Source organism: Ictalurus furcatus, chromosome 3 (genome assembly GCF_023375685.1).
Source record: "Ictalurus furcatus strain D&B chromosome 3, Billie_1.0, whole genome shotgun sequence".
In the NCBI taxonomy this organism is placed as follows: domain Eukaryota; kingdom Metazoa; phylum Chordata; class Actinopteri; order Siluriformes; family Ictaluridae; genus Ictalurus; species Ictalurus furcatus.
Window position 1 is genome coordinate 32,731,181 of NC_071257.1, and position 26,166 is coordinate 32,757,346.

Genomic DNA, 26,166 nt, shown 5'->3' on the forward strand with positions numbered 1-26,166 from the left:
CTAATAATTAATGAATCATTTTTTTCTTTTTAACTCCAAGAGAGAGAAGAACATACACGTAACTATAAATGGATGAGGTGTCGACATATAATACGTAAAAGAATTGTTAGCATTGGCAAATTGCTGTGGTGTAAGAGGAATAAAGCTTCAGGACATGCTGTTAATGGAACAGCAGCTCAGCTTTACATCGCTGATTATTTTCCTAGAGCAGCACGCCCCCAAGTGGTTATTCCTTACATAACTGCTGTGAGGGATGTCTGATTGGCTGGCAGTTTCCCCTCTCTAATTTACATTCACTAATGGAATCAAAAATGACTCTGATGCTCATAGTAACGATCATTTGAACACTCTCAGTACTGTTTGACGTTATAACATACAGTCGTGGATGAGTCGCACTATCCGGCGTCATCCAGAGGAGGACAGGTTCCCTTTTCAGTTTGGTTCCTCTCAAGGTTTCTTCCTCATATCGTCTCAGGGAGTTTTACCGACTTGCTCATTAGCGATAAATCTATATCCATATATGGGTTTACGTAATGCTGCTCTGTGACACCGACTACATTTACATGAACAGTAATAATCTAATCATGGACCTTATTCTGAATAAGACAATATTCTGATGAAGGTGTTTACATGAGTCGCGTTTAGAATATTCCTTACAGGTTCCCGTTTTACATGTTATAGAACATAGAGCGATTAACGGCACACGTCATTACGTCCCCACGTCACGCCGTCCGACGTCCCTCCAGAATTTCACGTATCGACATGCAGTTCGTCTTCGCTATGGTACCGTATACAGTTTTGGGTGTTTTTATTTTTCATTGTATGAACGCTTAAAGTGCGCTTTATTATTTGTCGTGCCGTACGTGCAAATAGACGTCCGCTTGAAGCCGTGGGCTGCGTCCCAAACCGCGTACTTGCCTACTATATAGTAGCCGAAATACATGTATCTCGTCTACTGTATATTATAGTAGGTAAGTACGCGGTTTGGGACGCAGCCGTGCTGTCTTGTTTACCGTCAAACGGTTGAGCGCTGCCGTGTGTGTACGTGTCCTGTCGCACAATGCGGTGAAAACTCTCACACGACGTTAATAGTGTGATTAAGGTGTTTACATGTCTGTAACGCACGTCGATAATGCGACTAAAACAGGAATACTCCACACGTCTTAATTCCATTTGTGTTTACTTCGGGTATGACCTTAATCGGATTAAGGTAATAAAAAGTCTCTGTTTACATGTTTACATTGTGATGGCTAGACGACTGGGTCAGAACATCTCCAAAACGGCAGGACTTACCTACCTAAACACATCTTCATGGCAACGGCATTCTCTGATAGCAGTGGCCTCTTTCAGCAGGATAGTGCGCCCTGAGACACTGCAAACATTATTCAGGAACGGTTTGAGGAACATGACTTCAAGGCTTCCAAATTCCCCAGATCTGAATCCGATCGAGCGTCTGTGAGACGTGCTGGACAAACAAGTCCGATCCACGGAGGCCCCACCTCGCAACTTGCAGGACTTAAAGGATCTGCTGCTAACGTCTTGGTGCCAGATCCCACAGCACACCTTCAGAGGTCTTGTGGAGTCCGTGCCTCGACGGGTCCGAGCTGTTTTGATGGCATACGGTTCACTCGGGATAAGTAAGGAATAAACCACTTGGGGACATGCTGTTATAGGAAAATAATCAGTGACGGTGGTGTGATGAGATTATGTGAACGTCTCCTCATCGAAAACATCACCATATCAGTGATTACACACTGTTAACGTGGAGAGGCCATCGTATATGTTCCTGTGAATGAGTTGTTGCTATAGAAACCATAACGTATTGGATTTGACGTTGTAACTGGAACTATTGTCAGAGCTGCTTTTATAGAAAATAAATCAACACCTTCTGACCAATCAGAATCGAGAATTCCACAGCACTGTGGACTTATGACTTCTGGATTTAATTATTATTTTGGTCTCGTCCCAAATAACAGTCAGATTTTCTTTATGTTGTAACAGCAGGTGAGCTGTATTTCTAACTTCTCTCTCTCTCCCCGCTCTCCCTCTCCCTCTCTCTCTCTCTCTCTCTCTCTCTCTCTCTCTCTCTCTCTCTCTCTCCCCGCTCCCCGCTCTCCCTCTCCCTCTCTCTCTCTCTCTCTCTCCCCGCTCTCTCTCTCTCTCCCTCTCTCTCTCTCTCTCTGTCACTAACTCTATTCCTCTCACTCTCTCACTAACTCTTTCTCTCTCACTCTCTCTCTCTCACTCTCTCTCACTAACTCTTTCTCTCTCACTCTCTCTCTCTCACTCTCTCTCACTAACTCTTTCTCTCTCACTCTCTCTCTCTCACTCTCTCTCACTAACTCTTTCTCTCTCTCTCTCACTAACTCTTTCTCTCTCTCTCTCACTCTAACTCTCACTCTCATGAACTCACTCTCTCTCACTCTGTTTCTCCCTCTCTGTTTCTCTCTCTTTCTCTTTCTGTCTCCCTCTTTTTCTTTCTCTTTCTGTTTCTGTCTCCCTCACTGTTTCTCTTTCTCTCTCTCTCTCTCTCTCTCTAACTTCTCTCTCCCTTTCTCTCTCTCTCCCTGCTCTCTCTCTCAATACTCTCTCTCACTTTCTCTCACTAACTCTATTTCTGTCTCTCTCTCACTCTCTCTCACTAACTCTATTTCTCTCTCTCTCTCACTCTCTCTCACTAACGCTATTTCTCTCTCTCTCTCAATACTCTCTCTCTCTCAATACTCTCTCTCTCTCTCTCACTAACTCTATTTCTCTCTCTCACTCTCACTAACTCTTTTTCTCTCTCACTCTCTCTCACTAACTCTATTTCTCTCTCTCTAACTCTCTCACTCTCACGAACTCTCTCTCTCACTCTCTCTCACTAACGCTATTTCTCTCTCTCTCTCTCTCTCTCTCTCTCTCTCTCTCTCTCTCTCTCTCTCTGTCTCTCTCTTCACCACAGATGGTGGCTTTCTTTCAGACCATGTTCACTTTCTACCACCAGGGATTCGAGTTGGCGAAAGACTTTGACCACTACAAAAGAGCCCTGCAGATCAATATTCAGAATGTGAGCTACTCTTTATAGTTTATTTGAGTAAATATGCAGCAAAATGCTGGTTACACGGTTGTAAAAAAAAAAAAAAAAATCATTACAAACTTTGTTCCGTAACCATAGCAGCGTTTCCCAGCCACACACGTCTGATGTCATGAATGTCACATGGCAACCATAAGTGAAAAAAAACACTCCGTTTGGTTAATAAATGTGCACTCAGGGCCTCGTCCTCAGTGTGTTACACTCTCACGCTTGTTTATGGCAGTGCAGGAAGGGACAGGGTGAAACAGGAAGTGAGAAAAAAAAATCAGGGAAGCATTGGAGTTTCCAGGAGAAAGCGTGAGGGCTTTGTTTTCATTGGCCTTCCATTGTGTGCGTTGAACATATAGCCCGGAAGATCGAAGGTCAACTGTGAGACTGTGGTTGGTGTTGGGGGTGGGGCAGGAGGACGGGGGTGGGGGGGTGGGGGGTTCTTGGATTCTTTTGGTGCGCTGAGATTTTCTGGTGTTCAAAAGAGTGTTACAGATTCATTTTGTGTGTGTGTCTTTACATATGTACAGTGTACTCCACTAATATTGGCACCCTTGGTAAATAAGAGCAAAGGAAAATTGTCTTTATTGTTTAACCTTTTGAACTATTCTTTAAAACATTCACAAAAATACTCTGCTCTCATGGATATCAAACAATTGCAAACACAACACAGGTTTATCATAAAAAAATCTTGGTTAAATATAGGTGTGCAACAATTATTGGCACCCTTTTAGTCAATACTTTGTGCTACCTCCCTTTGCCAAGATAACAGCTCTGAGTCTTCTCCTATAACGCCTGATGAGGTTGGAGAATACATGGCGAGGGATCTGAGACCGTTCCTCCATACAGAATCTCTCCAGATCCTTCACATTTCGAGGTCCACGCTGGAGGACTCTCCTCTTCAGTTCACCCCACAGGATTTCTATGGGGTTCAGGTCAGGGGACTGGGATGGTCATGTCAGGACCTTGATTTTGTGGTCAGTAAACCATTTTTGTGTTGATTTTGATGATGTTTTGGATCACTGTCCTGCTGGAAGATCCGACCACGGTCCATTTGAATCTTTCCGGCAGAGGCAGTCAGGTTTTCATTTAATATCTGTTGATATTTGATGGAGTCCATGATGCCATGTATCCTAACAAAATGTCCAGGTCCTCTGGCAGAAAAACATCCCCAAAACATTAAAGATCCTCCACCATATTTAACCGTGGGCATGAGGTACTTTTCCATATGACTACCTCTCTGTGTGCTCCAAAACCACCTCTGGTGTTTATTGCCAAAAAGCTCTATTCTGGTTTCATCTGACCATAGAACCCGATCCCATTTGAAGTTCCAGTAGTGTCTGGCAAACTGAAGACGCTCGAGTTTGTTTTTGGATGAAAGTAGAGACTTTTTTTTCTTGAAACCCTTCCAAACAGCTCGTGGTGATGTAGGTGACTTCAGATTGTAGTTTTGGAGACTTTCTGACCCCAAGACACAACTAACTTCTGCAGTTCTCCAGCTGTGATCCTTGGAGATTTTTTGGCCACTCGAACCGTCCTCTTCACAGAGCGTTGAGACGATACAGACACACGTCCAATTCCAGGTCGATTCATAACATTTCCAGTTGACTGGAACGTCTTAATTATTGCCCTGATGGTGGAAATGGCCATTTTCAATGCTTGTGCTATTTTCTTATAGACACGTCCCATTGTGTGAAGATCAACAACCTTTTGCCGCACATCACAGCTATATTCCTCGGTCTTACCCATTGTTATGAATGACTAAGGGATTTCGGCCTCTGTGTTACCTCATATTTATACCCCTGTGAAACAAGAAGTCATGGTTGATCAATTTCCTGTTCCTAGTCACCCAGCTGTAAAAATAAATAAATAAATAAATAAATAAATAAAATTCAGTGGGAATATACTTCAAATATATTTTCTCGTATGAATTCATAGGGGTGCCAATAATTGTTGCACACCTATATTTAACAATTTTTTTTTTTTTTAATATATCAAACTGTGTTGTTTGCAGTTGTTTGATCTCCATGAGAGCAGAGCGTTTTTTTGTGAATTTTTTTTAAACAAAAGATCAAAAGGTTAAACAATAAAGACAACTTTCCCCAGTCTGCTTTGCTCATATTTACCAAGGGTGCCAATATTACTGGAGGGCACTGTATATGTGTGTGTCTTTACTTACTCTCTGTGTGTGTGTGTGTGTGTGTGTGTAGACACGGAGCCGTTTTGAGGGAACACGCTCTGAAGTGTTTGAACTGATGAAGAAGATAAAGGAGGCTCCGCACAACTACAGACAGACCAGCCGCATCAGCAGCGAGGGCTACCTCTACGTCCAGGAAAAACGTAACACACACACACACACACACTCACACACACACAGAAACACAAGGGCTTGTCTTCTACATGTCTCTAATGCAGTCAGAATGAGATGGAATCAAAAACTCCCAAAACCTTTGAATAATCTGTTATTACTTCTTGATAATAATGTTTCACTCCAGAGCTTCAGAATTACTGAGTGGTGTGTTTATAATAGCTGAAACACACACACTTACCTGCCAAAATAAAAAAAGAGTCCTGGCATATCCATTTGTTTTCCATCCTGGAGTTAAAACTGTTTGACAGGACCTCATTGTAGACCGCAGGAGTGCCGTAAATGCTGTTAAGGCTGATTTTCTTCATATTTAAAATAAATACGATCTTATATTAGGTGCTTGGTCAGGCTAATTAATTATAGTGCATGGATTTGCGAGGGTGGAACATGTACAAGAATGCAAAATGAATTGTATTTCGCATAATTCTTTGGTTTTAAAAAAAAAACAAACAAAACAAACGGAGATAAAGAATGATCCGATGTAACTGCGGCCGGTGAAACATCCTGTGATCCTGTGCAGGTCCTCCTCCGTTCGGCTCCAGCTGGGTGAAGAGGTACTGCACCTTCGTCAAGGAACAGAAAATCCTCCACATGGTCACGTACGACCCCAAATCCTTCGGCAAGATTGTGAGTGACGATCGTTTCGATGCTCCCCGATGCCTTGTCCCGCCCCCGTGTGTTTTGATTTCTCGCGTTGACTCCTCACACTCCTCTGTGATAACGTCATGAGCGGGCGTTTTCACTTAATAACACCCGTGAATGAAATCTTGTGTGTTCGTCCTGTCAGGGTGAAAACGAATCTGTCACACTCAAATCCTGCGTGAGGAAAACGACAGACACCCTGGACCGCCGGTTCTGCCTGGAGATAGAGATTACAGACCGGTAGGTCAAACGTTACAAGCGGGAATGTCGACGTCCGGATCGGTTTTCCGTATCGAACGGATTCGGGTCCGAATATCCGTGCCGTCCGTCATGCGGTTTAAATAAAGCCTCGGACAGCTCGTGACGACTGTCCTGTGATTCTCGGCAGATTCGGGATTTAGAAACGGTCTGTTCGGGCTCCTGTAGGACAGGGGCTTTAAGAATAGTGCGAGTCATAACTTCCTGGCAGAGGCAACCAGGGGCTGGGCTATTATTATTATTATTATTATTATTCCATCTATTTAATGTATTAACTAGGGGTGTCAATATTTTTGAGAGAAAATACTATTAAATGTAGGGTTTTTTTTTTTTCTTTATGTAATATTAATATTGAGGTTTGTATTGTATGAATTATATGGAAATTGTATATACGGTCATGTGTAAAAATAAGTGCACCCCATGGAAATGATTATTTTATTGATTTATTTTCGGCACATTTGGACAAGCAAACATTTGATCCTCTTCGAAACCCCTTTTAATAACGTTGATATACTTAAACAAACCCACGAGGAAAATTAGCTTTTTTGAATCGTTTATTCCACAGAAATATCAATAGATGCGATATTCTTCTGTGGAAAAAGTAAGTACACCCTTGGTCTCAGAAGCTAGTATTGCCCGCTTTAGCAGAAACAACTTATTGCAGGTGTTTTGTATTATTATCCACCAGGCTTGCTGGAATTTCTGACCACTCTTCCATGCGATATTCTTTCGGTTAGCAAGATGTTTGAGGGTTTTCTTGCATGTTTTATTTTGCCTTTTTTAATTTGTATTTATTTATTTTTCGCAGTTTACATCTACAGTATATCGTAGCCATCGTGATACGGTTCTTTTGTGACATCGTCTAACCCTAGTGGAAATGTCCGAGACTGATGTTTTGTTCAAAACGGTGCCGGGTCTTGTCTTTTTGAAGGGTGCTAATATTTCAGGACAGTAATAAAAAGCGTAAATTCATGACACGAGTTGCGCTTAATGACAAACTATTCATTTGCGTAATCATTCACGTTGTTGAGTATATGAACACGGAAATAATGAACTGAACTTAACATACAGGATATAGCGTGTGTGTGTGTGCGTGTGTGTGCGTGTGTGTGCGTGTGTGTGCGTGTGTGTGTGTGTGTGTGTGTGTGTGCGTGTGTGTGTGTGTTTGAGTGATTTATATGGTATGTGGCTGTGTGTTGTATCTGACGTGTTATCACGCCGGTTGTGTCTCAGCCCCTGCACCATGCTCACAGTCCAGGCGCTCTCTGAAGATGACCACAGATTCTGGATGCAGGCGATGGGAGGCAAAGAGCCGGTGAGTGACCCGCGGTGTCACGGGCCTTTACAGTCCGATATCGTTGTCCATCTGTATGAAAGACTAAAGATGTATTGGATTTTTGATTTTTTTTCTCTCTCATTTATTTCAGGTCCACCATCTCGGGAAAACGTTTTTGAAAGAACGAGCGAGTAAGTTCCCATTCGTTCGTTTTATCCTCCCATCAAATTTAGTCTCGACATCACGAGAGAGGGGATATACAGCGGGGTGCAAAAGTTTGCGTCCCCCCCCCCCCCCCCCGGTTGCACACAAACAACACGAACCGAAATAAATACTGAAAAGAATGCAACGCTGTTCCTTTCAGCAACAACACAACAATCCAGAACATAAAGAAGTTAGAAGATTAAAGATAGATTGAAAAGAGGCTGGAAAGCATACAGAGGGGTTGGAGGCTGATATTTTGGGCGTGCATGTTATCGGGGAATATTTCCATCACATTTAGAAAGATGCAGATTTATTTTTTTTTTAAAAATGTTGTTTTTTAAATTTTCACTGTTAATATCTTATTTATAATATTCGGCCATTTTATGATAATGAAAAAACAAACAAAAACAAACCCACTGAACCACTTTTGTTCTGAGGGTGTGCAAACTTTTGCACCCGTGAGAGATTTGTATTCCGATGCTGTTCGGACTAACGGTTCCGTGCTGAGTAGTAAAGTGTGTGGTAAAGTGAAGCTTTCTTGTTCGTTGCTCTGCAGTCGACGCGCAGCTGGACGACGTGGGCGTGAGTTTTGTGAGGAATTCGATCAACGCTGTTGAGGCAAGAGGTAACGCTGTACACACTGCCCGAATGTGTGTTTACTCCACTTTATTACTATTCTTCTTCTTCTAAAGCCGTAATGATGTGCTGGTAAACCCGAGCACATAACGCCGCTCAGGCCGCAGCGAGTCAGCGCTCTCCTTCCTCACGGCACGGTTTCACACCGACATCGCATCAGCGTTCACTCTGAGAAGAGACGACACGAGCTACACGGCGCTCGCCGGATCCGGGGATTAGAACTCGGACCGTTTCGGACGAAACACCGCTTCAGAGTAACTCGATAACTGTACTGCTCTTCAAATGCAGCCACTTACTTCCTAAAGGGGCGTAGAGAAAGTACCGCAAACAGGCTCTCTCGTTTTCCTCCTCCCGTTCTTTCTCTCCTTCTTTCTTTCTTTTGTATTTTGTCCTTCCTCCTTTTCTTTCTTTTGTCCTTTCTTTTGTCCTTTCCTTCTTTATCAATTAATTTATTTATTTACTTTCTCTTTCTTCCTTCCTTCCTTTCCTTCTTTCATTCTTTTTTTTTGTTTTTTTGTCCTTTTTTCTTTCTGTCTGTCTTTCTTTTGTTCTGTCTTCCTTCCTTTATTTCTTCCTTTCTTTCTTTTGTCCTTCCTTTATTTATTTGTTTTTTTTGTTCTCTCTTTCTTCCTTCCTTTCTTTCTCCCATCCTTTCTTTCTTTCTTTTTCTTTCTTTCTTTTTGTCTTCCCTCTTTCTTTCTCTTTCTTTCTTTTGTCTTCTTTCTTTCTCTCGTTTTTCTTCTTTCTTTTGTCTTCTCTTTCTTTTTCCTTCTATCTTTATTTTTATTTTTGTGTTTTGTTTATTTTGTTCTTTCTCTCTTTCTTCTTTTCTTTCTTTCTTTTTTATTTGTTTTCTTTCTTTCTTTCTTTTTGTCTTCCCTCTTTCTTTCTTTCTTTTGTCTTCTTTCTTTTTCCTTCTATCTTTATTTTTCTTTTTGTGTTCCCTCTTTTTTCTTTTTTATTTCATCCTTTCTTTCTTTCCATATTTATTTATTTAGTTAGTCCTTTCTTTTTTCTTTTGTCCCTTCTTCCTTTATTTATTTATTTTTGTTTGTTTGTTTGTTTATTTTGTTCTTTCTCTCTTTCTTCTTTTCTTTCTTTCTTTTTTATTTGTTTTCCTTCTTTCTTTCTTGTTGTCTTAACTCTTTTTCCTTCTTTCTTTCTTTCTTTTTTCTTCTTTCCTTCTTTCTTTCTTTTTTCTTCTTTCCTTCTTTCTTTCCTTCTTTCTTTCTTTCTTTCTTTTTTTCTGCCTGTCTGTCCGTCCGTCTTTAACATATTCCCTCAGGTTGTGCAGAAAGTCCCATTTAAAAACCTAGCGTCTCTCTCGCTTGCTTTCTATCTATTGTTCTTTTTTTCCTTTCTTTCTTGAAAAAAGAAAATGCCATTATTTAAAAAAACAATAATGTTATTATATTAGAAAATGCTTTTTTTTTAATGTAACTATTTATTATAATTTATTCATATCTAGGAATGTCTTATTGAATGTTAATTCAGTGATTGATTAGTTAAATTAATATTTTATTTAGCAGTAATGTCGACGCGTCATTTTGAAAGATAATGCCAGTGTTCAAAAAGAAAGAGAGAAAAATTTTATAGCATAATTCTATACTTCATGCATACAATTCTGTGCGCATTTTCTACGACCATAATCATTTATTTAGCATTTTCCTGTTTATTTTTTGACCTATAGCATTGCTGTACGTTCACGCCCATTGTAATAATAATAATAAACTTTATTTTATAGAGCGCCTTTAAAATCAGCTTCTCAAAGCGCTGGACACAAAATAAGCAGTACACAGAAAATTTTTTAAAAAAGTACCAAAGTTAATAAGAACAACAACAATAATAAAAGTATAAAATCACAACATCATGATCGTATAGTTTGTAGTTGAATATAGTGGACTTGGAGCTGTAAGTTATTGTAATCTGCACTTGTGTGATTGAACACTAGAGGGCAGACCGAGCTCACAGTTTCCTCTGTCCTCGCCGTGCACCTGTTGTACCCGGGTCAGAGTCAAACGCACACCACTTTGCCGGGACGCGGCTGGTAAACGGACAGCTCTTCGGCTTTACTACAGGGAGCGCGTTAGTAAGAGCCGAGCGCTGATCAGTGTGTTGTGATGGATGTGTGCAGGGATCAATGACCAGGGCTTGTACAGAGTGGTCGGGGTCAGCTCCAGGGTGCAGAAGCTCCTCAGTCTAATGATCGGTAAGTTACACTCTCACACTAACTATAATAGAGTGTGTATTTGCTCTTATAACAGCATTCCTAGGCTAGGGGTCATGTGCACACAGTACAGTAACGACATGAATATTACTACTATGCTAGCTACAATATCTTAGGGTGATGTACTACTTCCTAAGCTGTTTCCCACAATGCAGTGCAATGAAAAGCTGGACAGAGAAGTCTTCATTTCTGTTTAATTCAGTATGAACTTAGTACTGTATAAATAAATGAATTCCGTAACGTATTCAGGCCATATGTTTAAAGTATAATGAACTGTGAAGGTATGTGTTTAGATCATTTTATAAAGCATTCCTTATGCGTACTAGTAGAGTTGTTTATAAAAAACGCATCAGACTTTGTTACGAAGATGAATGTTTTCGTAATACACCTCACTAAATCCGTTATAACCGTGAGATCGTACTATAAACTGCGCAGCTTCCTGACAAACGATTGCCAGGGTTTCTACGCCGCTAATAAACCGGGGCAGATGATAAACTGTGTTCTAAACACCACTTGTTCTGCCTTAACTCCGCAACGAACAATCGTTTATTTATTAACGTAGGATCAGACTTTTTCTAGACGTCTTCCCTTTTTTTTTCGTTCTCGATGTTAGACAGAAAAAAATGAAGCTCTCCGTTCTACACAGAAAACACCATCAGGTCCTCTGATTGTTACAAAGCACTGACACTGGAGACTCCTTCCAAAAGTAAACAAGGTTAAATAAACCTCAGGGAACGTCATGTTAAAAATGACACTTTTTTTTACATTTTTTACGAATTTTTTTTTTTTTATTTTACACCTTAATCTGCTTACCCTGAGTACGTTGTTACTCTATAATTATTATATTATTATAACGGCTGCGTTACTATAAACCTGTAGTTCGGAGCTGTGCTACTGACAAAGCTGCTGTTATAGAGTATTAATCAACACCTTCTAACCAATCAGGTTTCAAGGGCCGAAGTTTAAGAGCGTACGCTCCTGTACGTTTCACCCCGGACTCTGCGGAAGAACTCCGAGTCGTAGAAGTTTTGGGCCCGAAGCCAAAATTTCACCTCGGCCTCATTGGCATTCAGACGACTCTCCCGTCTGGGCCGTGTCTTTCTCCTTCTTTGTCTCTTTTCCTCGGTCCTACTGTCCTGTCCTTGTCGGTGACACTTGGCTCCAGGCTGGCAATCAGATTTCCACCTGCTCTCTGCTGGTTTTCCTTCTTTTTCTTATTTCCCCTGTATCCTGCAGCCACTTTCTCGTTTCAGCTCAGAGCCATCCCTCTTGCTCTTCCGGTGTTTGTAGTCTCCACCTTACTTTCATACTTTTCAGCTTTTTTTTTTTCTTCCCTCCTACACCTTTACCCTTACTCTCTGCTTTTCTCTCCCTTGCTCCCCTTCATTCTCTTTCTTGCTTGCCTCTTCGCTTTCTTCTGCAGACGTTTCCCCAGCCAGTGGCCCTGTGCACTGAATTCTAATCGGTCGTTTGAATCGGCCCGCTGCGACCCGAACCCATCCGCTCTTGAATTAAACAGCCATTATCACCGTCCTAACAACAGTAGCGGCCATTTTACTTTTTATGATCGACTCTAGCCTGTGATATGGTGTCAGCCGTCCACAAAACTATAGTGCGACCCAAGAACATCGATCAGCAAGAACGTTAAAACCTCGGACGGGTGACACGAATATCGTCGATTATCTCGTTACAGTGGCAGCTGTCCAGGGGTGGGATATGTTTATTAGGCAGCAAGCGAACGGTCAGTTGACGGAGTTGATGTGTTGGAGGCGGGACCAAATTGTGATGGACAGCTAGACGACCGCGTCAGAGCATCTCCAAAACTTGTGTGATGTTCCCAGTATGCAGTGGCGATGCACTCTGGGCAACGTTCTGCTGGGAAACCTCGGGTCCTGGCATTCATATGGATGTTACTTTGACACGTACCACCTACCTAAACATTGTCGCAGACCAAGTACACATCTTCATGGCAACGGTATTCCCTAACAGCAATGGTTTCTTTCAGAAGGATAAAGCGCCCTGAGACACTGTAAAAATTGTTCAGGAACGGTTCGAGGAACATGACGAAGACTTCACGGTGTTGATTCGGCCTCCAGATTCCCCAGATCTCAATCCGATCGAGCGTCTCCGGGACGTCTCTGGACAAACAAGTCCGATCCGTGAAGGCCCGACCTCGCAACGTACAGGACTTAAAGGATCTGCTGCTAAAGTCTTGGTGACAGATACCTCAACGCACCTTCAGAGGTCTTATGGAGTCCGTGTCTCGACGGGTCCGAGCTCTTTGTGGACCTGCACGACATTAAACAGGTGGTTTTAATGTTATGGCTGATCGGTGTATCTAAACTCAAAGACATGCCCTTCAGATCTCAAAAAAAAAAACAACTAAACGGTTGTGATCTAGAGCCCTTATTGGTTCTTCACTTGTCCTTCTGGAGAACCCCCTAAAGGTCCTACAAGAGTGCGTTTCCCCGATAGACACAGTATCAATGTCGATAGTCAGCACGTAGTCACCACGCGTAGCTTCTTAGCCGTGATTTGATTCCGTACGTCGACTTCTGAAGTCAGAATGCCATCTCGTTGAAATTTTACCTGACTTGCACAGCAGCCGGTAGCACTCCATATCCGCCACACGCATGTCAAATCTAAACAAACCTGGCAGCAGCCTAGCGCGCTAGCTAAATATATGGAGAGCAGTGAAGAGTTTAACGAGACCCTTTTAATTACTCCTTGAAAGAAGTAAGTACCTGATGGTGTATAAAAACAGAATCGCATCCTCGCTCAGTCTAAGGAAGAGCCCCAAGGTGGTAAGACGCCTCCGGGAGGCTCCTGTAACAAGGCCGCGGCCTCGTACGCATTTCTCCTTTGTAACTCCCCAATCAGGCGATGGTTAGAAAAGTGCGTAATATACATAATAATAATAATCAATTTTATTCTGATTTTCAAAAAAAATTGTTTTTCCAGTCTCAATCTCTGAAACTCCATACCCCCCCCCCCCCCCCCACACACACACACACACACCTCCCCAGGAATACAGTACTATCATACTGCTGTCCATAACCCCATAGCACCAGTTAAATTTTTCCTGGGGCCACTTAAAAACATCACGACTTCAAAGTCCTTCCTTTCACGTTATCTCGCGTTACACGGTAGCTAGCTTCGATAACAAAATCGGACCGGAGTTATTTATAAACTCTTACGTTTTTCCTTCTCAGGGCCCTCCGTACTCCGAGTTCACTGGGCAAAGACGTTCAGCTTCCCGTTGTCTTGCTTCCGTTCTCATCATCACCCGGATCTTCCGTACACCTCTGTGTGTTTTTTTTATTTTATTTTATTTTTATTCTAAATGGCGCTCGGTTAACGTGGGTGGATCCCCCGTGACAAATCTTCCGAGATAAAGACGTCGGATTATCCCGACTAGGACTATTCGTGAGCGTTAACCTCGCTCGGTCCTCAATATACTATAGTGCGTCACTATTAGATTTGATCTGTAGTTTATTCGATTCTTGCATGTTTGTTTCCATGCCACGTCGGCTGAGCTTTCCAACTCCGAACAAAGCCTCAGGGTTGAACTTTTTTTTCTTTTCTTCTTCTTTTTTTTTTTTTAAATTGAATTTTCGAAACACTTTAGCGCGACTTAAAGAACACCGTAAAGAGCGAAGCACTCCTGATATTTCATTTGCATGTGTTAGATGCGTCTGTTGTACCGTGAAACCAAAGACACGTAACCAAAAGTCGCTCGGAAGTCGAAAACGATATGACACATCTGTTTCACCCCAGAAAGTACATTTTCACACGTTTACACCTGAAGTGGGTTGTTTTGGGGGTTTATTTATTTTATTTTTTTTTTCTTTTCCCTGCACGCTTTTACTGAAGTGAAATAGTCTGATCTTCCATAGGTTTCACAGCTGTAATAATAGAAACGTGTCCGTTTCTAAAACTCTGACCTTTCCGTAGCGGCACTAATGCTTCACCTTGCTGGTTATAGAGCCGGGGACAGACGCGGGGACGGACGTACGGGGGTGGGTGGGTGGCTGGGTGGGGGGGTATAATACGGCATTTTGTTCAGATAGGTAATTGTGATGAATGTGCAGGCGAGATGTTCTTGGATTAGACTGGGATTTATGAAAAGCCTGTATTTTACTTATTGTAGAAAATGAATAAATTTGGATTATTTTCACCCTGATTTTAGAGCAGTTAGCGTTTGTCTTGCAGCTGTGCGCTTTCCCGATGATTATACCTGCGTTTTTTTTTTTTTGTTTTTTTTTCTTGTTCGTCTCCGTCTTTTCCGCTTGTGTCTCTCGTTCTTTATCACACTTCCTGATGTTTTTTCTTTCTTTATCACAGTTACACTTACACCTGCCTTATTCTCTCCCTCTACGTCTCGCTCAGTCGTTGCACACTCAGGTTTATATGTTGGGTTTTTTTTTGTTGTTCTTTTTTTTTTTTTTTTTTCTTTTTTCCCCCCCTGTGTTCTCTCAAGACACAGTTTGAGGTGTATGTAGGAGTGAATCTGATACTTCATCAGACCTCAAGCTAATTCTGATCTCAGATCTACTCATCACAACTAACTTATCTGTCTATCTGTCTGTCTGTCTGTCTATTTTATTGTTGTTTTTTTTTTCAGTTTAGTGCTCCATGATAAATAATTTATTAATTACCTTTAATTGCTAGTAATATGTGAATTCATTCATTCATTCATTCATTCATTCATTCATTCATTCATTCAATCTTCTCCCAAAAAAAAAACAACAGTTCTTAATGTTATTCGTGCTGCACAATACATCAGATTAATGACCTTTGACACATTGATATTGACTTTTTCAACTCTGTCGGTAATATGCCGGTCATTTAAATGCATTAATTTGCACTCATCATCCACTTTGTTAGGAACACCTGCACTTGCGTGCGGTTATCTAACCTAATCAGCCAATCATGTAGCAGCAGCAGCACAGCGCATTAAACCATGCAGATACAGCTCAAGAGTTTCAGGGATATAGTAACTCGTATAATCAGTCTTTACAGCTGTGGTGGGCGGAAAAGCATGGCGGGATGGAGAAAACATGCAGGAGACCACATCAGCTTCCACTCGTGACAGCCAAGAGCAGGAATCTGAGTCTGTCATGAGCGCAGACTCGGCCAGTCTGAGCATTAAATGAATCAATCAATAAATCAGCTGGACGCAGTGATGTCATGTCCCATTCGTGTTTCCCGGTGTTTTGTTTCTCCTCAGATGAAAAGAGCAGCGACGTGGACTTGGCCGCGTGTGAGGACTGGGACGTGAAGACCATCACTAGCGCTTTAAAACAGTACCTGAGGTAGGAGGCAGGCACGCTTCATCACGTTACCGTCGTTAGATGTGTGCTGGAGTCTTAATGCAGCGAGAAGTCTGTTTCGCTCAAGATGGTTTTTCGTTAATATCCCATTTCTATAAACGTGAAGAAATGAACATACATGAATATAAAAACGAACGTAAGTTTTGTCAGTTGCAATGTAGTTAAACGCTACGATGTTTTTTGTTGGTTTGGAAGGCCACATTTCATCCTAATGACACATTTATTTAATAAGGACACGTTCAGTTCACAATGAGACTTGTTTCATAATGACGTTTACTTCGTAATGACACATCTATTGTATAATGACGTTTATATTTTAAAATGACGTTTATTTTATGATACATTTACGTAATTATGATGCATTTATTTTATAATGACGTTCATTTTATAATGACGTTTAGTTTATAATGATACATTTACGTAATTATGATGCATTTATTTTATAATGACGTTCATTTTATAATGATACATTTAGGTAATTATGATGCATTTATTTTATAATGACGTTCATTTTATAATGACGTTTAGTTTATAATGATACATTTACGTAATTATGATGCGTTTATTTTATAATTATATTTATTTTTATAATGACACGTATTTTATAATGACGTTTATTTTATAATGACACGTATTTTATAATGAGGTTTATTCCATAATGACGTTTAGTTTATAATGATACATTTACGTAATTATGATGTGTTTATTTTATAATTATGTTTATTTTTATAATGACGTATTTTATAATGACATTTATTTTTTAATGACACGTATTTTATAATGACGTTTATTTCATAATGAGGTTTATTTTATAATGACACATTTACGTAATTATGATGCATTTATTTTATAATGTTCATTTTATAATGAGGTTTATTTTATAATGATACATTTACCTAATTATGATGTATTTATTTTGTAATTATGTTTATTTTTATAATGACACGTGTATTTTATAATGACACATTTACGTAATTATGATGTATTTATTTTATAATTATGTTTATTTTTATAATGACACGTGTATTTTATAATGACGTTTATTTTATAATGACATGTCATAGGCATGTTTAATTTAATTAATTATTTTTAGTCTAAAATGTGAAGCAGGTATTCTAAAGATTTGGGTATTTATGTGTGGAAAGTGTTTTGGGTGACAGATTTCCATTACTTGTAACTATATTAGCCTCGCGCACCAAAAGTTTTCATTTAGTGGTTGAAAAATTTACTTAAAAAAAAAAAAATATATATATATATATATATATATATATATATATATATATATATATATATATATATATACACACACACACACACACACATACGTACATATATACATTTATTATTTAAAAGATAGAAAACAACTTAACTCAGCTTTCTTGTGTCTGAAAGGTTCCAGTTTTATAATTCACAGTAAGTGAGTGCAGGATGTCAGGATGTTTTAGTTAGTGTTTAGTTTAATCGGCTCGTCGTGGAGAGATCGGGAGCAGAATCGCACAGCCGGGCTCATCCGTCCGTCCCTGCTAAGGAGATGCAGAAGCCACACGGCGCCGTGTTGTCATTGGTTACTTCTCTGTGTGACTTCAGAACAGGAAGTGCTGTGATACTGAGGTCATAATGTCACGGGACACAAAATTCCATTCAGCTGTTCCTAAAGTAATTTTTCCAGCTGCGTGATCATTGTTTTCATTCTACTTTCCCCTGCTTTCCACTAAGAACATGGTGACACGCTGTATGATTCTGCGTTTGTAATGCTGACATTCGACTCTATATTCGGAATATAACGTTACGCCATGACGCACTGCATCAAGGCGCAACAGTTTTACTGCAAAGCAGGTCCCAGGTCCAAATCTACACAAGATACGCTGGTCACGTGACCTCATCTTTCGTGGACAGCCTGTGAGATCTGCGCTCGTGAAGACCGATAACCCGATAGCTCCGGATTGCGATGACCGACACGCATTATACATCATGCGCTGTTCCAAAAGAGCTGTTCCATAGCTTTCAAACAACACCGAAGCTTTCAAAACGCCATTTTAGCTGACTCTGGAGCTCTATTTCTGCTACGGAGCTCATTAAGTCGCAGTCGATCATTTTTAAAGTCACCAGATCGAACACTTTGTTCATTCAATCTGTATTTTTGGAAGAGTTTGTACGTCTGTTTATATAGTTTTAAGATTTTGGTGAACCTGTCGCATTTTTTGTTTACAATATTAGACCTCAGTCCGTAGCCGTTTCCGATTTTTGTTTTATACAGACGAGGACGCCCGTTGTTTTTGCATTGTTTACGATTCAGAAAGTCATCATTTTTCTTCACGCAGCTCTTGGCTCAGAATATCCTGAGAATCCGATCGGAATCGTGAAGCCAGTATCGTGACTCATGAATCGAATCACATGGGATGCTTTAGAATACCTGGATTCGGTATCGTATCAGCCTGACGTGTTCTAGCGCAGAGCAGAGAGAGGCCTTCTCCTGTTGTAGCCTGTTCTGTGCTGAGGTGCTTTTCTGCTCAGCACGACTGTAAAGAGTGGATATCTGTTAGCCTTCCTGTCAGCTTGAACCAGTCTGCTCACTCTCCTCTGACCTCCCTCATCAGCAAGCTATTTCTTCCCACAGAACTGAATGTTTTTGTTGTTTTCTAATTTCTGCGTATGTCTGTCTTTTCTGTGTGTAGGTCAAAATAAACAACCCCCCCCTTCCCTCGTTTTCTTCATCTTACTCTTTCTTTCTCGTCTTCTCCTTTCTAGGAGTCTTCCCGAGCCGTTGATGACGTACGCCCTGTATAAGGAGTTCATCGTTCCTGCAAGTAAGTGTCTTTACTTACTCATGGTAGTTTTAAAAATTTGTCCTTTTTCCCCCTAAAATCAGAATTGGTCTGTGGTTGTGGGTTAAATGTGAAAAGCTCTTATCATTTTTTTATTTATTTATTTAATTATTATTTTTTTTAAGTCTCATGTTTTTGCTGTCAGGAAATAGTAAACACATGTTTCTACAAACAGATCATAAATTATGTTGTTGGTTTTGTTTTTTTTGTTTTTCCCTTAAATTATTTTTCCTTAAAAAAAAAAAAGCATTGCAGCGGGGGAGATAAGTGTCGGACGCGTCAGCGTTTTTTTCAGTCAATATAATTCCGATGAGGTTATTCACATGACATTTTCACCAGACGTCGGTATTACCTCAGGAAATCCGCACATATAAAGCATTCACAACGTTAAAGTCCATAAATAAAGTTACGTGTAATAAAGCGGAATGAGACGGGGGGAAAAAAGTATTGAACACGCTAAGGAAAAGCAGTTCTCCAAGGCGAGGTAAGGCGAGGAACCAGCTGAAATCTGTAAGTAGTTAGTAAGTAATTACACCCCCTATCTGTGCAAATTAATATCAGCTGGGTGAGTAAATTGACGGTCTATAAAAAGGCCTTTCATTACCCAGGTGTCACACAAGAAACGTCTTTATTATGGACTTTAATGTTGTGAAGTCTTTATATTTGCAGATTTCTTGAGTTAATACTGATGTCTGGTGAAAATTTCATGTGGATAACCTCATTGGAAATATATTTACTGAAATAAAATCTCGATGCGCCCAGTACTTATTTCCCCCCGCTGTATGTTGTGCTGAAGTAATTAGAGAAAGACTGAGTATTATTGTGATAAGTGTTTGTGTAGCAAAGTTCTGTTGAATAATGATTGTTGTGATACGTGAGAGAAATGAATAAGTTTGTTATCATGGTGGTTTCATTCAGGAAGTGTTTGCCATATATATATATATATATATATATATATATATATATATATATATATATATATATATATATATATATATATATATACACACACACAAACACACACCAGTCCAAATTTTACAATATCTTGCATAATATCTATCAGTTTAATCAGTTAAACAATCCTATATTATCCAGCTCTGGCAATAATTCATGGGTCCATGAAATAAATAAATAAATAAACAACCAAACCAACTTGAAAATTAGCAGTATGTTTGTGTGCGTTTTACATTTTATTATTCCGTGTTTTGTGTTTTTCCCCCCATTAATAGCTCTGATAGTAGTTCCTTCTGCAACGTGAATAATAGGTTTCTATTAATGGACTCGTTTTAATGCGTTACCGTTTCCATAGTGATATACGCATAATAATACATGCTATAATGTGTGGGTCGTTTTCACGAACGACGCTACGACCTGTGCAGTAACCCACAATGCAACACGTTTGTAACTATGCTGCCATTTCGGTTCCCTCTGTGGATACCTGCTGGATTGGTCCTGTCAATAAACACGCCATGATATAGTCATGCGAATGTGCTACATGCAACTCGTTCACATGATGCTAATAAATATATATATATATAACCATCACTTGATTTCCATTTTTTGAACAGAGTGTGCGAGTCCGGAGTCCCGCGTTGAGGCCATCCACTGTTTGGTGCACAGACTGCCTGAGAAGAACCGAGAGGTGTTGAGCTTGGTCACCAAACATCTGGCAAAGTGAGTGTATCTCCATCTCTTCTCCTCCTCCTCCTCCTCCTCCTCCTCCTCCTATCTATCAGTTATTCTCTTTTCATCCAGGTCTTTCTTCACTGCTTGTCCTTCTTCTAGCTTATTTTGTGTGTGTGTGTGTGTGTGTGTTTCCTCATGCTTGTTCTTTTTTTTCCCCCCTCTTTTCACACTCTGAGGGAAAAGGCCGTCCCTCGTCGCCATGCAGTCATTAACCCTAAAGCCTTTCCTTTCATACTCAATCTTCATTACTTTCTGTTTTTTTTTTTTTCTTTTTTTCCCTACACACACACGCACACACACACGCACAGTGCGCCACACACACTCAATAGCACAGGGACCTCTGGCTTTCAGTAGCCTTACCTCAGTCACCAAGGCAACGGCACACACAAGCAGGAAGCTCAAAGGAGAGCAAAGTAAAACCCCACACACGCGCACACACATTTATATATTGGGAAATAAAATCATAGTAATAAGTGAGGGCGATTAAGAGCTCGGTTTTATTCGCAGGATTACCTCGCCCACGCGTTTGGAAAACCGGATTGGAACGCTTCTGACTGATTGATAAAACAAGACATTTCCAAACGTTAGCAAGCTGTTGAAACGATTTTTCCCACCTTTTCAGTGTCCTACATTTTAATATAGTGTAAATAGCAGGAAATTGAAGATAAGTACATAATCTCTGTTGCTCCTGGGAACTGGGCAGCCTGATCTTGTTTAAAAAATAAATAAATAAATAAAAGACGTATTCGGTGCCAGCGGATATGCGATCGGAAATAAAATTTGGGTGATCCGCTCTTAAATTCTTCCCCCTAGTCGCTCTGAAGTGCTTGCTCTGAAACAAGCCGGTTAGAGAACGAGAGGAAGTGCCAACATTTCCGCCGTTCTGTCTGAAATCGCATTTGAACGATGGTTAATCGGCAATATCACTTTTTTTTGGAAGTACCATCAAGGCTTAACTCTTAAACCGAATTCAGAAATGTGCGTCAGACGTCTGAGCGTCGAAGCTTCGTCACCCATTTAACACACCGCCTTGACATTCGCAGCACAAAGCGTAACAGCTTAAATAACGCGTTCGAACGTACGCGATCTTAAACCCCTTGCGGTTCGAGTCTAAATATACACCAGAGAACCAGAACACCGTTTCTTCACTCGGAGAGACTAACACAACGCCAGCTCTTTATCGTTAATCGTGCACTTAGAGCTTTTCAAAAGCCTGAGTGATATGAAGTGTAGGATCGGGATTTGTTATTTATTTATTTGTTTGTTTGGTTTATTTTTATTTTTTTTTCAATCGGCTCTACGGAGCCCGTTTAGTCCAATAGTAATCACTTTCACAACCCCGCTCCATCAGAGCAAGACAGGAGATCAAAAGCAACGATCGAACTTAAAGGATTTTCCTTTTCTTAAGTCTGCATAGCACTTAAAATAAATACCCCAGAGCTGAAGCTCTCGGTCTGGTTTGAATACTAATTACGCATCCGGGAGCTCCGCGGAACCTTTGTGAGAGAAGACGAGAAGATATGAGATAAGTTGAGAAGATGATATGAGATGAGATGAGAAGATAGGATGAGAGGAACAGAGTATATAATCATAAGATGATGAGATATAGTGAGATGTAGTATGAAGATGAGATGAGATGAGGAAGTCGACTAAGACGAGCTGAGAAAAGATGAGAAGATTAGATGAAATGAGAAGATGACGTTTAGATGAGATGAGCTGAGATTTGGTAAGATAGTGAGCTAAAGTGAGATTAGACAAAATGAGACAAGATGAGATGAGGATGTAAGGTGAGATGAGGGGAGATTCAATGAAATGAGATGAAAAGATGGGATAAAATAAGATGAGATGGTATGAATCGAAATGAGAGGCGATAAGGTGAAGTGATGGAAAGGATGAGATGAAAAAGATGAGATGAGCTTGGATGAGAATATGAGAAGAGAAAATGAAACAAGCTGAGATGAGGAAGTCGGCTGAGGTGGAATAAGACGAGCTGAGAAAAGATGATCTGAAGATTAGATCAATCGAGAAGATGAGATGACGTGAGCTGAGATTTGGCAAGATAGTGAGCTAAGGTGAGATTAGACACGATGAGACAAAATGAGATGAGATCAGATTGAGGATATGAGGTGAGATGAGGGAAAAGATGAGAAAATAAGATGAGATTGGATGAAATCATGAATAAAATGAGATGTGGGGGGGAAAAAAGATGAGATGATGACATGAGATATAATGAGATGCAGGATGGAGATGAGATGAGCTTAGATGACAATATGAGAAGATGAAATGAAATGAGATGAGAAGGTAAGATTAGATAAGATGAAATGAAATGAGATCAGAAGATGAGAAGGCATAAGATAAGAGCAGATAAACTAAGATGAGATAACTTGATTAGATGAAATGTATTGATCCTGAAGGACGTTTTGTGCCATCTTGTGCAATACCGGTAACAAGGAATCAATAAAATGAATGGAATTGGTATAAAATACAGATATAAACCTACAGTATAATGGGCAATGAATATAGAAATATGTTTGTGTATATGTATATTACTGTTATTATCAGTAAAGATGACATACCAATGTCTCTCTCTCACTCTCCCAGTGTCGCGGCCAACAGCAAGCAGAACTTGATGACGGTAGCCAACCTGGGCGTGGTATTCGGCCCCACCCTCATGCGGCCTCAGGAGGAGACGGTGGCGGCCATCATGGACCTCAAGTTCCAAAACATCGTGGTGGAGATTCTCATCGAGCAGCACGAAAAGGTGACGCTTCCCCTCCGCACAAAGCTGGAGTCAGAGTGATGACTGAGTGATTTAGAATTATTCCGAATCCAATTATCACGGGCTGATCACAGGTAAGCGGGTGTCAGAGTTAAGTTCTCGGATTAGCGATGGTAAAAAAACCGCTGCACTCGAAAATGAGGAGGAAATAGCAGCTTTTTGGATGTGGCTGTGAAATAAAAAGTCAGCAGAGACGATCGTTCCATGTCGCTCGGATCGTGCGGTCACGGACACTAGGTGGAGCTCTGTATGTTCGTGCAGTGTTTAAACACACGTGTGCACAGACGCGTCTGGGTTTGAGGGTTTAATCTTTTGATTAAAACATCGCTGTAAATGGATTTAGATTTGTATAATGTGCGTGATCCTAACAAACGGGATGAATTCATGTCACGGGGTTGAGATTAATGTGTGATCTTATAATTGATTTGTCTGACTAGAGATATAAGCGTGTTTCACGTTAGGGTTTGGAACGGCGCGATTCACACGTGTCTAATTCTTTCCCATTTTTTCTCAGCATACAAGCTTCACTTGGTATACACTGATCTGATTCAGGCAAATAAAGTCTTAGATTTACTTGTGACCGAGCTAAACACTTTTTACATAGTTACATAGTTTTGTTTGTTTGGAAGTTAAACATCAGGCTTGTTTTATTCAGCATTAAATTTCTAAATTTGCGCTGAGTCATATGTAAATCTTCATAGCGCGACATGAATTCGCATCGAACCGTCGTCGTCCTGTTTTTATTTCCCTCCAGCGCTGGAATGTTGAACACTCCATCGAATGAATTGGAGAGGAAAAAAAAATCAAAATATTACAAAAGAGACTTTTGCCATACCTATTTTTATCAAATAAAACAAAATGAGAAAATGATTCGACTCGCACCCTCGTCAGTCATTTTTCGAGAAACATCTGTCCCCAAAAGTCATCTGAGATTTGTAAAAACCTGGATTGGATTGAATAAAAATAAATAAATAAATAAAAAAGTTGAAAAAGCCTATATTTAGGCAAATGTGCCTTGTGAACAGTTAAATGACTATAAAATAATAGCAGTATACAGCGAAATCAATATTTGGCGTGACCAACCCGTGGCCTTTTGAAACGGAGTCAGTCCTGTTGGGTAAGTGGTTGTGTAGTTTTGAAAGGAAATTGCCTAGAAAGTCATTTCACGTGTTTTGAAATTGCCTCAATGATGATTATATGTGAAAAGTGCTTGCTTTTACTTAGTATCCTCAATCTTTTAAGAGCAATACAGTCTCAGTAACAGATCATTTCTTGGGAAATACATTTTTATTTCAGAAGATATTAAAGAAAAGGGTCAAACATGTAATATAATGTATGATTAATGCCCTCAAGAAACTCCCAGTCCCCCCCCCCCCAATCCCCCGATAAGAACTCCATCCGTGTTAGATATCTGTCCTCTTATACTGTATTATCTGGTGTTTATCCCCGATTGGCTTCCGGCTTTTGCCGTGTAGTCAGACTTCTTTTGTGCCTAAATCTGAGAAGTAACGATGATTTATTACAGGATAGTCAGGGGCGACTCAGAACATCTCCGGAACATCATGTTATAATGTATTTTTATTCAATAATTGTGCTTTATTGGCTTTATTTTAAACAAAACACCCGAAAGCTTGATGGATATTGAGTATACATCAAATGAGGTGCTTTTCAAGGCACTGAATCAAATTCCCTAGGTGAAAGATGTATACCAAATGTACAAAGGTGGTACCTTTTAAGGGTGACATACCTTGTTTAGTATCCTTTAAGAGTTTAGTACCTTTGTTCGGATAGCATAGAGACATGCCCGTAGCACAATTAGATGCCCAGAAGCATCTACAGCTTGAATCGACGAATATGCAAATGCATATGCAAATCCTCCTCTATGGTAAACCGGGGTTACATATTTGAATCTGATTGGCTGTTATGTTTTATGACACAGCAACTCTCCACATATCACGTGTTCAATACTAGCTCAGATTTTCAGGAAAATTCCGCAGTGCTAAATTTCACGTTTTGAGCAGTCCTCAGATTAATTATTCATTTAAAATTGCACATTTTATGATTGTTTCGACCGAGTCGAATATGTATTTTTCAATACGTGGTATATTTAGTTGTTCGTCAATCAACACACAGGAGCAGGAGCATCTCCATTAGCCTATGTATGATTACACCAGAGTGTGCACTTCGTTGTTTATTTGATTTTTTTTTTTTAGTTAAAGTTGGCGCGAGTGCGGTGTGGTGTTGAGGCAGCGACTACGCAGGCGAGTAGATATGCACTGCTCTCTCAGGCTACAGCATTGCCAGACTGCTGATGGCCCCAGATGCTCTGAGCAGACAGTGTTTTGCATTCATGTCCATCTGTAGGGAAGTAGAGAGAGGAAGAGAGGAGAGTGTGGCTGGGGAGTGGACGAGCTGCGAGAGAGAGAGTGCATAGGAGAGAAAGGAGCGAGGATAGAGGGCGATAAGAAAGGAAGGAAAGCAGGCTGGGAAAGAAAAAAAAAAAAAGATTCAGAGGATGTCGAGAGAGATGAGAAAGGAGCTCTGAAAGTGATGGGAGGGAGAGGAGGCATGCTGTCGTCTGAAGTTTCTTCTCACTGGTATCAGATTGCGATCCCTTCCACGATCCCTTCCACCACTGCTGTGATTTCTCATCTCGTTCCTACGGAAACTTCCAGACTTTGGCTACTTTCGGTCTTTTTAATTCTGTGTCTGAAGTTGTCCTCGATTCAGACGTCACTAAGGCCTGATTCTGGTCTTTTTCGCGATCGTCCTCGTACTGAGCCGTTATCAGAAAATGCTTGCCTGCGTAACGGTTACTACGGCTTGCATAAGTACTCACCCTCCTTGAATGTTTCCACATTTTGTCGT

The 26,166-nt window shown here is 40.4% G+C and overlaps 1 protein-coding gene across 2 annotated transcripts in view; it reads left to right on the forward strand.

Moving 5' to 3' along the window:
* arhgap10 (Rho GTPase activating protein 10) overlaps window positions 1-26,166 on the forward strand; it is a 102,387-nt gene that overhangs the window by 46,828 nt on the left and 29,393 nt on the right. For both annotated transcript variants that reach the window (XM_053622093.1, XM_053622094.1), the window contains exons 7-18: window positions 2,945-3,049; window positions 5,275-5,404; window positions 5,953-6,059; window positions 6,220-6,314; window positions 7,566-7,647; window positions 7,760-7,799; window positions 8,369-8,437; window positions 10,583-10,657; window positions 15,906-15,990; window positions 18,757-18,815; window positions 20,402-20,507; window positions 23,121-23,280. In XM_053622093.1, coding sequence (XP_053478068.1) covers window positions 2,945-3,049; window positions 5,275-5,404; window positions 5,953-6,059; window positions 6,220-6,314; window positions 7,566-7,647; window positions 7,760-7,799; window positions 8,369-8,437; window positions 10,583-10,657; window positions 15,906-15,990; window positions 18,757-18,815; window positions 20,402-20,507; window positions 23,121-23,280 — 1,113 coding nt within the window. The remainder of the gene's footprint in view (window positions 1-2,944; window positions 3,050-5,274; window positions 5,405-5,952; window positions 6,060-6,219; window positions 6,315-7,565; window positions 7,648-7,759; window positions 7,800-8,368; window positions 8,438-10,582; window positions 10,658-15,905; window positions 15,991-18,756; window positions 18,816-20,401; window positions 20,508-23,120; window positions 23,281-26,166) is intronic.